Here is a 12,894-nt window from a genome sequence, read left to right as displayed (position 1 = left end):
AAGACAAGCTCAGGGTCTAAAAAGATCTTCACAGACTTGAACAATGGGCCCTATCCAACAACATGAAATTTAATGTGGAGAAAAGCAAGGTTTTACACGTAGGCAAAACCTGGCTCAAAAACAGTTAACTGTGAGAGGGAACTTGGAGTCATAGTGGACGATCACTTAAATATAAGCCAGCAGTGTGTGGTAGCAGCCAAAAAAACTAATACAATCCTTAGTCGAGGCATAGACTCAAAATCACATGAAGTATTAGTATCACTTTATAAAGCCTTAGTAAGGCCACACCTGGATCCAGTTTTGGTCACCAATTGCAAAAAAGATGTTGAGACTTTGGAAAAGTGCAAAGAAGAGCAACTAAGATTATTAAAGGCCTGGAGACTATTCTTCATATGGTTGCAGAATTTGTATTTCGCTAATCTAGAGAAAAGAAGGACTAGGGGTGACATGATAGCAGTATTCCAGTATTTGAGAGGTTGCCACAAAGAGGAAGAAGTCAACTTATTTACCAAAACACCTGTAGGCAGGACAAGTTATGAACTTTGACATGTTGATTTGTCTGTAAAGTTATATTTGCTAGAATATAAGCAATTACCTTTAATTCATTATTTAAATGAATTGTCGATTTCAGAAAAGGCAGGCACAGGCACACTCCTCTGTGCATTAATGATTCACCTATGGAGATGGTTAGCAGCATCAAATTTCTAGGTGTGCAGCTAACAAATAGGCTGACTTAGTTGCTCAACGGAGAGACATATGTGAAGCGCACACAGCAGCTCCTGCATTTTCTGCATTGCATGAGAAAAGTACATCTTCCTTCCTGTCCTTATCACTTTCTATAGAGGGACGATGGAGAGCATCCTATCATATTGCATTACAGTCTGCTTTGGAAGCATCACTGGTGCAGACAGGAAGGCGGTGCAGAGAATGGTGAGGATGGCAGAAAAGATCATTGGCAGTTCACTCCCTTCTATCCAGGACATAGCATATCAGCATTGCTTGAGCAGAGTCCGCAGGATTGTTTGGGATGCTACACATCCTCTTCACGACCTGTTTTTCTTGTTTTCTTCTGGGAGGAGGCTTTGTGGTATCCGAAGCAGATCATTCAGATTCAATCACAATTTTATTCCATACAGTATCAACCTTGTGAACTCTCAAGCTTCCTTCTTCCGCTATGTATTCAAAATGGAGAGTGATTTTATATATATTGTGTGTGTGTGTGTGTGTGTGTGTGTGTGTGTGTGTGTGTGTAGGTATATACATATGTATGTATAGAGCATGCTTATATGTTTGTTATGTATCTGTACACTTTTGAGAGCAGGCAACAGAATTTCATTTTTAATGTGTGCTAGTGTGCAATAAAAATGACAATAAAGGTTATCTTAATGTGTTTGTATACTTTAGCACCCACTTTCTAGGGCACTTCACTATCAAACTCAGCTGGCCACACAGAACGGACAAAAGGGAAGCAGCTAAAAGTAACTGGAAGTACAGTTGGAAAGTTAAATTCTTGCCCATATTGATGAGTTCTAGGGAGAAAATGTAGAAAATCTTGGAAGTGTCTTATCATTCTCATTTTTCTGTATTGGAGATTGAGGCACTCAGACTAGGAGGAGCTACCTTTAAATTAGCCAAAGTATTGATCGATTACTTTAAACATAGCCAATCAGATTCTGATTCAAGTTCCTGATTAAGAAAGGGGAAACTGCGTGCAGAGCTCCTGGTTTTAATCTTCCCAGTGGTCTTTCCTTCCATTGTAATTTTGATCAAACTTTTAAACTTTCAGCATTTACCCCAAGATAGAATAATATAATACTTGTTTCTTTACCTCCATTTTGCTTTAGGTCAGTCCATCCAGTCAAACTATGAAATCTAAAAGGTATGTGTCGTCTTTTGAAATGGAATTATTAGCTATACAATAAACATATTAAATCAGTGGTATTTATATACAATTGTGTATACCATTTATGTATGTCAATATATTTCATTTCAAGTTTTTTTTCCCAAAGAAAAGAAACACCTCTGGCTGCAAAATTTTCAAATCTGTGTAGAAGAAAAAATAAATTCACTGTAAGCGACAGGTAACAAAACTACTTTAATTCTTGGAATAAGAATTATTTTATTTAATTTGATATTGGATTAATAGGAAATCTAATAATTAGATATAGATTGATATCTGGTTCAGATTTATTTGAAAAGCTTATTTGTCACATAGCCACAGCAATTGAATAAGGGGAACTGGATCCGTGTGGTAAGAAAATGAGTGACAAACTATCTCTCGCTTTGTATGGCACAAGATAGTTTTTGTGTGATTTTTAAAAATACATTTGCAATTTTCTTTCTTGACTCCTTACTTAAAACATTTGTTTATTGTTTTCATGCATGTTTTGTTCGAATATTGTTAGGGATACTGATCACAAGAAACCTTTTTAACTTGGTTTCTTGACTTGTTTGGCACGAGGAAACTATTTTAGTTTTTGAGGTATTTGGGAAATAAAGAGGCTGGTTATTTCTTCTTTTAGAATTGCCCAAGGATTTAATACAACTAACTATGATATCCTGGATTATTTTTCTATGGTAACTTTGTTTTACATAACTACTGATTCTCAAGTAGTCTTGGACAGTGATGTTAGAGGATTGCTGTTCCTTCCATAAATTTTTTTTAAAAAAAAAACAAAAACAAATTTTATTGTTTTTTTAAGTTCTTAAAGCAATATATTCAGGACACACCGTGGTGTTGGGGTAATCAAACATCTTAAAACAAGACATATATACATAATATAATCAATACGTCAAATATTCCCTCTCTTTTTCCTTCAAATAGCATAATATATTTAGAATATCCAATTCTAGCTTAAATTTATTCAACCTGAACCTGTTTTTAAGCTTCATCAATTTCTACCATAATCCAGAACGCAGCGACGCTGGTCATGCCTGGAAACTTCTCTCCAGGCAGTCTGGAGTTTCCTTCGCCGGTAGACCCCCTAGGGGGTCGAAAGTCGCCCTGGAGGGACGACCACCGAGGAGGAGGTCAGCTGGTAGATAGGGAAGGGCGGCAGCTTCCCCCGAATCTCCAACTTCTCCTTAGGCCTGACGGAGCAAAGATCGGCCTTAAGATGGCCGATCACCCTGCTGCACCAGCCGAAAGTCACATCGTCATCTAAGCATTAATGACCCACCGCGGATGATCCGGGTGAGATCCCTTTTGTTCCTCTCCATACCCCTGCTGTTTTTGCCTGTAGAAGCTGTTTGTGCTATCATTTTCTCGTCTGGAGAAATCGGCTTTAGTAATCGTGGGAACAAACGCGTTTTACAAAAAGGACAGAAAAAACAAATATTCATTTAAAGACTATACTCTATTCCTACTTACATTGTGCTGTACAAAAAACTTTTTGGTGTTTTTTGGAGTGGTATTATATCGGCAGAGTATTTCTTTTTCTATTCTCCCTTTAAAAGATAGAAAAAAGGAAAAAAATGGCATTTTAAGAAGTTTTTTTTAGCTCACTGAGGTCACCTACTGGTCAAAAGCTAATATTGGATGTTGTTTATTTGGAGATGAGAGAGCTTTGGCCTTCAAACTGTTTTTCAAGAAAAAAGATAATTTGAGCTAGCTGTGTGATCTGTGGGGGTAGATAATGTTCAACTGTAACCTTCACTAAAAAGGAAAAGGACTCTTCTTCAACTATTGCTAAAATGGAGAAGCCCCAATCACACTCAAACTGTAAACTTATACTGGAAAAGATCTATGAGGCTAAAGAAGAAATATGTACTACAATAAAAGAGGCTACTACAGAACTAAGAGCCAGAATCTCTACTTTAAAACTTAAAACTGACTCCCAGACTACACTTGACTACAAAACAGATTATACAAGAAGAGGTTTTAACTGAGGATAAGGAAAATCTTATTTTGCCTTACAAGCAAGACCAGGAAAAGCAAAGACCGAACTTTGGACTTCTGAAGCAATGAGGCTTTATGGACAAGAGAAACAGAGGATTAAATCAGAGATCAAGATGGTCGGTATCGAATCAAGTGACACTACAAGCAACAAAAAGAGACCTATTATCTGTAAGAGAAGCCCTGTTATGGAAACCTACCTGGTAAAAGAGGAAAGCTAGAATAAGATTGAAAAATGAAATTTAAAATTTCTTAAATTGGATTAAAGGCAACTTAGAACTATGGGCTGATGTAAGGACTGAGATTTTGAGTTTGAAGTAAAAAGATGTCTTAGAGTTGGAGTGAATCAATAATTAATTGAATGTTAATTAAATAAGACAACTTGTTTGTCCTATAACATTTAAACTTTACTTAGGATTGAAATGATTTAAGGTTTGATATTAATTTGTTAATTCAAAGAGATTGATTAAGTGAAGGATTAGATATCTATAGAATAGTTTGATAAATACATACATTTAGATGTGTCTAGGATAGATTAATATTTTTGTTTAAAAATGAGATATCTATATAAGGGATTAAAGACAATTTAGAATATTAGGAATGTTCCTTTTAGAATGTTAGGTTTATTTCTATGAAAATTATGATGCAATGGAATGACTAAAATTGAAGAGATGTTTCAGATTTGAAGTGAACTAATAATTGAAATGTAATAAGATGATACGATTTTCTGATGATATGGACGTTATTAGTCATGATAATTAATTGGAGATTTGAATTTTGTTTAATAGAATGACATGATTTAAGGTATGATATTATTTTTTTAGCTTGAAGAGATAGATCAATTGATAGATTTGATAGGTACAGGATAGATTAATATTTTACTCTAAATAAGGGAGAGTAATGGAAGAAGGAACAAATAAGATTTTGATAAAATTAAGAAAGTAGAACATATGTGGAAGGGATATTTGAATTGAAAACGTTTTTATTTAAAGTTAATTTGATTATGGTAGAAATTGATGAAGCTTCCATAAATCTTTGATTTGCAAGACACCCTCATGTTATTCTATGGTTATGCATGCTTGATAGAGGGGATCGTGCAAAGACTTATGCTGTCACAATTTGGATGCTATGCACCTTTCAAAGCTGAAATCAGAAATTTGAGAAAGGGACTTATATCAAATCAATCTTTTCTTTATTGGAATATAGTTGCTTGATTTCATTGCAGGCTTGCAAACACACAGTCTCCAACTTCCATTATTAAGATGGCCAGGCAAAATATAAAATGATAAGAAGATGTGACAAACAGTAAACAACAACTCAATTAAGGAACCATCAAGACTCCCAACAGCACTGACAGGGCAAGCCACAAGCACATAAAATGAGAACAAACCCCACTCCCTGCTAGCACTGATGATGTTACCTAGTTTGGTAATGAAACATCTGTAAGAAAACAACCAAGCTCAAAAAGTACCAAGGACCCACAGATGTGAGGTACCTGGTCAACAAAAGAAGATCTTCCAGATATTCTTTTTTACACTTCTTGTTTTATACAATAAAATCTTTTTGTCTTCAAACATTCATTTTGAACTCACAAATATCTGAATGACAGTGCTGTCTGACTGTTTTCAGTCTTCAAATCTTCAAATGGAAGTAATAAGATATATGCTCATGAAAACTTCATCCAGACAAATACTTTTTGATACTCAACTGTTCAACATCCCCCATTTTGTGTATTCATGTCTAATTGGTAGCTAAAATTTTATCTTCTTTAACAAATATAGTATTTAATCATGGCACAGCTTTAGATAAATACCAGGTGATGTTATCCTGCTCTTTCCTTCTCCACAAACTTTGGGAGATAATTATTTTTTGGGTGGGTCAGCAGTGAAATAGTTGAATGAATAAGAATTATAATTAATTCTTCCCATTTCCTCAAATTTCTGATGTCCAAAGGAGGCAAAGTTTTTGCTGACCTTTCCCACTTCACAGGTGAAATATGAAGAGATGAGAATCAAATATTTTGATGGGGTTGGGATTTGGGGTAGGGTTAGGATTGGGGTTGGGGTTAGGATTTTTTAAAATAACGTTCTCAATATTTAGCAAACAGCATAATGTCTGGATTCATGTATTTTAAAAAAACCCACGAGTAGTAGTTAATTATCATAAACTATGTTAATTAATCACTTGATGGTCTTCTTGTTAATATATATTCAAAGTTACATATCACATTCCTTTCTCTCTAATTAGTTTTTCTAGCCATTGATAAAAATTATTCCATGTTCTAAAATAGAGTCTTCTTTCTCTTTTATCTTTGAAGTCAATCTATCCGTTTCTGCACAATCTAAAAATTTTTTAATTAATTCTTCTTCAGTTGGTAAATTTTCATTTTTCCAATGTTGGGCAAATACAATTCTTGTTGCGTAGAATTAAATATATACAGTCTTTCTCATAATTTGCTCCTATTATTCCTAACAAAAATAATTCTGGCTTAAAGTCTATTTGTTTTTTAGTCATTTTCTCCAACCATAAATGTATTTTTAATCAAAATCTTTTTGCTTTAGGGCATGTCCATCAGATATGGTAATAAGTACCTGGTCTTTGTTTGCATTTCCAACATTTATTTGAAGTATTTTTAAACATTTTTGCTAATCTCATTGGTGTCATATGCCATCTGTAAAACATTTTATGTAAGTTTTCTTTATATGCCACTACTTTCATTAATTTAGCATTTCTTTTCCATAACTTTTGCCAGTTTTCTAATTCTATATTATATCCAAAGTTCTTTGCCCATATTATCATTGTTTATTTTACTTGTTCTTCCTCCATCTTTAAGCTTAACACATATTTATAGAGTTTCTTAATCAACTTTTCATCTGTTTTTAACAGTATCTGGTCAAATTCTGTCTGTTCGTTATAAAATCCCATTTTTAAAACATCTTTTCATATCTCATTTGGATTTGCAAATATGGCCACCATGATAGATCAATACCTTGTTCTTGTAAATCTTGTCTGTCTTTCAATTTTTCTTCATTGTCTAAGATACATTTATAGGTCATGACTTTGTCATAATTAATTAAATTTGGGTAAGCAAAAGCTTCCATTGTTGAAAGCCATACAGGTATTTTGATATAAATTTTCGCTTTTTTCCCCATTCTAAAAGAAGTGCATTTCCTATAAAGTGGTTTTGAAAGTATCTATGTATTTTATTCTTCCCATACCACAGAAAGGCATGCCAACCAGTTTTGTCTCTAAGCATTATCCATTCTTTAAGCCATATTAAAATAGTTGCTTGGTAGTATAACATCCAGTCCAGCAGTCCAAATCCTCCACTTTCTTTTTAATGCTAATAGTGTTATTTCAGAGGTGTTCTGGAAAACAGACATGATGGCAACCCCCAAATTTTGCTTTTGCTCCAGTGATATTTTTAATGCGGCCTCCCTAGTAGTTTTGAATTCAGTTAAACTATAGTGAACAGAAGATCTGCAAATATATTCTTTACCAAATAGACTTGCTGTTTTCCTTAATTCTTAAGATAAATTCAGAGCTGCTCTCTGATTTGGAACTGCTTGACAATGGACAGCTTACGTTTAATCTGGTTTTGATTTGGAACTGCTTGACAATGGACAGCATACGTTTAATCTGGTTAGGCTATTTCCATAGATGTACCAGTTCAGGAAACCATCCATCATTGTGCACAGGATGATGATCCCATCCTTACATCTTCAGGAGTAGACACCATTGAATTCACAGTAGACTTATTGGGTTACTTAACTGCAGATGGAACTACCACAATTCCGATAGATTAGATTCCCTTTCAAAAGCATCCAGAAGATACAAATAATTTTGTCTGGCATATTTTTTTTAAATGCTGACATTGTTCTAAAAGGATATAGCCAAAGGCATGGCAATTTGAAAGAGTTTTGTTTTTGTTGTCATCCCTGCATGCCTTTTCACCTACAATCCCACCAGAAATGTTTCTTGTCTAGGCACCTGCATGGAGAAACATTTTGAAGTGGTCATGATGAGCCTTCCAGAGGATACTGCTGTTTTAATGCTTCAAAGAAGGGATTTCGCTCAACCCATTATGCTTTGTAAAAGCTTCCTTTCCCTTTGCATAGTTAATTATTTGTATTCTTTTTTATACATTCCTCAAAATTGTTAGATTCTTTTAAGATGGAAAGGCAGGGATGTATGAATATTATATAAGAAGTTTGAAAACAAGACCTTGAAGTGTCTTGGTAAAGATGAAGGTGAGCAAATATGTCTGCTTGGTTATAGATCTAGGTAGCAGGATTGTATATATTTATATTATAACAATATTTATATATTAATGCTTTTGGTACTGTAAGTATTTTCAAACATTTTGCTATATGCCATTCTAAGATTTAAATTGTTTTTAAAAACAGATTTCTTAAAGAGTTTGATGATATAGAGCCTATTGGTTTAGGTGGCTTTGGAAATGTTTTCAAGGCAAAGCATATCATTGATGATAGATTATGTGCTATCAAACGCATCCGACTTTCAGGGTAAGTTACACTATGCTTCCTTTAATTTTAATTATACTGTTATAAAGCATTTAAACACGTAGAATTTTCTACATTAACATTACAGATAGTCCTCGACGACTACAATAGAGACCAGAAAATTGGTTAAGTGGTATGGTCATTAAGGGAGGTATCATGCGACTATGATTTTTAACCTCCTGCTAGCCTCCCCACTCACATGACTGCAGAATGCTGCAACTGCTGTAAGTGCAAGCTGGTTGTCAAGTGCTGGGATCGCAATCATGTGACCATGGGGATACTGCATTGATGTGTGCCCAAGGATCCATTGTAAGCAGTGCCATCATAACCTCTAACCATTATTAAATGAATGATTGTTAAATGAGGACTATCTGTATATGTCATACTTAAGTCTCACATTGACTGCTCCTGAACAGAGAAGTTCTAACAGAGGTTTTGAAACAGTTTTGGTGGAATCCTAAGGACTATATAGCGTGCACTTTGAATTCATCACTACAAATCACTTGTTTGAGAGACTTTCAGATTTTATGTGTAGAAGACTGAGTTACTGTTGTATCGAGAGTCAGTTGTAGAATAAGGACAGATGTGGGTCTTATATCATTTTGCTGTGCTTTGAAAATATTTAGGTATGTAAAACATGACTTGTTTGTCTGCCACTAGTGAAAAACTACGTCCCACCACAAAAGTTTCAAAATTATAACAGAAATATTTTATTTTTCTTTCTTGTGCTTACATAGTAAAAAGTAGAGTGGTTCCCAATGTTTTCTATACCCCACACCCCTAGAAGGCTTCTAATATATTCTCGCACCCTTACAAAAGTTTGAAATAATGGCAATGAATTATGCATGTACACTATAAACCCAAGTTTTTGCATCCCCTGGAATATTGTTTAGCACCCCTGGTTGGGAACTCTGAGTTAGAGGGAGATTTCCATGTGACTTGATTTTGTTATATGAACTAGGAAAAACAGACAAGAATAGATTAGGGATGTATTCTTTGTCTAATATGAATATGAATTTCTATATGCTATCATCGTTAAGTCTAATTTTTACATTAGAACATTTCCTATACTGTATTAATGGTAAAACAGGTGCATCATTAATTTTTCAGATTTCCTCTTTTATGATTTTATTATCTGCAGTGTACCTTCTGACACATTTGCAGAATCCCAAATCTGATTCTTGTTCCTTTTTATAGAAACACCTGTAGTTAATTAATCTTGTAAACAGCTGCTTCTGGAAATAATTCTGCAGTGTAGGCTTTTGGACCAATTGTTAACAACAAGGGTTTTTTATTATTGTTATTATGGTTGTTGTTTTTGCTTAACATAACAGCAAAAAAGACAGTGGAGAACGAGAAGTAAAAGCATTGGCAACACTTGATCACCCGCACATTGTTCGATATTATACTTGTTGGCCTGATCAAGACATTTTCCAGTTTCCTGATACCAGTGAGAGCAGGTAATTTCATCATTACATAACATGTATTTTTTTAAAGAAAACATTTTGAATATCTGTTTTGTTTGTGCTTAGTTAGCGTAACAGTTACTGGGCATATTCCACTCAATTTATTCTATTCAGACTTATATATTGCAGTCTTAAATGCATACAACTTACATTGAACATAAATAGGCAGAAAGTATCTTACCTTTTATTACAAAGCAAGCTGAAATAAAGGAAAGTTGGCATGGAGCAGTATCACAGAATGAAATCATTAACATTTCTGTATCAGGGTTTATTTTAAAACACTTCAACCCAACAAGGCTGTAAGTGATGGTTATTCTTATAACAATAGAATAATAATAAATTAGAGCATTAATACAACCAAATAATAACATTGACTACATCCTCATATTCTGGCACCAGGCCCACTCAAATTATTATATGTCGTAGGACAGTGATGGCAAACCTTTTAGAGGCTGAGTGTTCAAAAACTGGTCCTGCCCCCCCGCCCTGTACCCTGCCTGCAGGCCACCCATCACCTTCAGGACTACCCAGATCGCCCAGATGGCCCAGCAGTGCTATGGCAGCCATGCCCTCCACCCACGCCCTGCAGCAACTGCGCGCGATGGGGAATGAGAGTGGAGTCTTGTCCCTACTGCCCGGCTACCATGTCCTTGGCTGCACTGTTCCACGCAGGCCACGCTTGGGGATGACTCTCCTCTGGGGGGCTGCTGATGAGGGAGATGTGGCGGGAGGCGGGGTTGGGCAACAGTGCACGAGCCCACAAAGAGGGCTCTGAGTGCTGCCTCTGGCATGTGTGCCATAGATTCGTCACAACTGTCCTAGGACCTTGCCAAGGTTCTGGAAGGCTGCAAGAATAGGAACAATTTTGGCCATGGAGGTGCAGGCTGCAGAAGAAAAAAGGAAATCTCTATCAAGAGTGCCTGCATTTATTTAGCCTTTAAGAGCAAATACTTTTATTGGATATTTTCTGAGTCACTAAATTTTTATTTAAATTAAATTGGCTTTTCTGTCATCCTATAGAACAGTGGTTCTCAACCTTTTTAATGCCGCGACCCCCCAACCGGTCGTAAGTCGAGGACTACTCAACTGGTGCAGCACCATTTGCAGAATGGGACTTTTGGCGGGCTCAGCAGGGCAGAGTCAGCCTGGACAATTCCTATTGGCTTTTGAAAGCCAATAGAATTAGACTCTATTCAAGAGAGTCTATTCTATTGGCTTTCAAAAGCCAATAGAATAAAAGGGAGTAGCACAGCTAAGGAAAAGGAGGGAAAAAATGGCGGACTGCGTTGTTTGGCGACCCCCGTGAAATGGTTGTTCGACCCCAAATGGGGTCCCGACCCACAGGTTGAGAACCACTGCTATAGAAACTGGCTTTTCCTGATAGCTCAGAGCTTTACTTGAAACATGTTAGTTATATCAGGAGTTTTCAGCTGTATTTGAACCCCATAAATAAACAAAATGGTTAGATCCATGCAAAGAATTGGACCTACCTCTGATGCCCATAAAGCAATTAGGAGGTGAATGGTTTTAATATTATTGACTTTTATTATTCTTAACAGCTCAGAGCAATTTGACTGCCTCTTCATTCAAATGGAATTATGTGAAAAGGGAAATCTAGCGGATTGGATAAATCAGCCAAAGGAAAATTTATCCTGTAAAGAAGATTCTATAGAAATTCTATTTCACCAAATAGTGGAAGGAGTGAAGTATATTCATTCTATGGATTTAATTCATAGAGATCTCAAGGTGCATACTGTCAGTAATTCAAAATGTCAGGTTTTGCCATCTTAACAATATTCTTATGGAAAGCTTTTGAAAATTCTCTTGTAAAATAAGAAAAATATAAAAATAAAAGCATCTATACAATATTACGTTTTAATTATATAGGCTCCTTGTTTTCTGTGAATCACTTATCATCCAGAATGAAATGTGACTTGCTTCCTTTGTCTAAAATATCAGACCTGGCCGTAAATCTCTACAGTATTTTTCCTGAAATTCGGTCCTGCATTCATGTATAGATAACAGCAGAAACCCTCAGGACTTGATATTCTAGATCACTTGCTTTATTAGAGTGGAGAAAAGCCATACATATGTAGAAAAACTCAGTGATACAAAATTTAGAAATCAAGCCTTAGATTTAAGTTTAGATTTTAGTGAGAGTTGGTATAATGTAATTATTATAATATTGGAGGATCTAGTCTACCCCACAATTATGGAAAATTGTCATGACCCAATCTACTTCAAGGGTAGTTGTGGGGACAAAATAGGAAAAGTGCTGTATATGCTGCCTTGAGCTTCTGAATGAAAGACAGGAAATTGATTTATTTATCTGTCAGCTATAGGATTTATATCCAGTTATATGTACCGTATATTCCGGCGTATAAGATGACTGGGCGTATAAGACAACCCCCAACTTTTGAGAAGATTTTCAGGCTTTAGAAAGTCATCTTATACGCCAGAAAATACAGTACAATATTGAATTTCTGTTTATAGATGAGCACAATAGGAGCTCCTTTGCTGCTAGAAAGCTTTGTCCTGTTAGTGCTTATTTCTGTAAAAAAATAGGGCTGGCCACTAGGGGGCAGATTGGTTTTAAATTCAGAGAACAGCTACCCGTATATTCCTGCGTATAAGACGACCCCTGACTTTTGAGAAGATTTTCAGGCTTTAGAAAGTCGTCTTATACATCGGAAAATACGGTATTTCACTTTTACAAATAAATATGTAGAAAAAAGTGAGTGAGCCACAATCTTTTCCTTCACCCCTTTTAGTTTTCCACGTTATAGCAGGGTCAAGCTTTACCCAGATTGACACTTGAACTAGAAGGCTCAGAGCCAAAGAGGAGGAGGTTTTGAAGTATTTTTAGCAGGACTATCGGATTCTGTAATAGCTTTGTTCCCTCTGCCATCCATCTGGTTAAACTTGCAAGATTTGTTTTTCTCGCCATGCACATGTATACGTAACCCAAACTAGACTGTTGTTTCTCTTTGTCATATATGTGGGTATATGC

General features: G+C 35.6%; 1 protein-coding gene across 2 annotated transcripts in view; it reads left to right on the top strand.

Moving 5' to 3' along the window:
* Positions 1-12,894, top strand: part of EIF2AK2 (eukaryotic translation initiation factor 2 alpha kinase 2) — a 35,707-nt gene that overhangs the window by 18,310 nt on the left and 4,503 nt on the right. For both annotated transcript variants that reach the window (XM_039352308.1, XM_039352309.1), the window contains exons 8-12: positions 1,845-1,879; positions 2,010-2,081; positions 8,302-8,421; positions 9,753-9,878; positions 11,444-11,630. In XM_039352308.1, coding sequence (XP_039208242.1) covers positions 1,845-1,879; positions 2,010-2,081; positions 8,302-8,421; positions 9,753-9,878; positions 11,444-11,630 — 540 coding nt within the window. The remainder of the gene's footprint in view (positions 1-1,844; positions 1,880-2,009; positions 2,082-8,301; positions 8,422-9,752; positions 9,879-11,443; positions 11,631-12,894) is intronic.

Source organism: Crotalus tigris, unplaced genomic scaffold, assembly GCF_016545835.1.
Source record: "Crotalus tigris isolate CLP2741 ecotype Arizona unplaced genomic scaffold, ASM1654583v1 scf7180000018420.1175843, whole genome shotgun sequence".
NCBI lineage: Eukaryota > Metazoa > Chordata > Lepidosauria > Squamata > Viperidae > Crotalus > Crotalus tigris.
The sequence above is the reverse complement of the archived record's forward strand: the minus strand, read 5'-3'. Positions and strand labels throughout refer to the sequence as shown.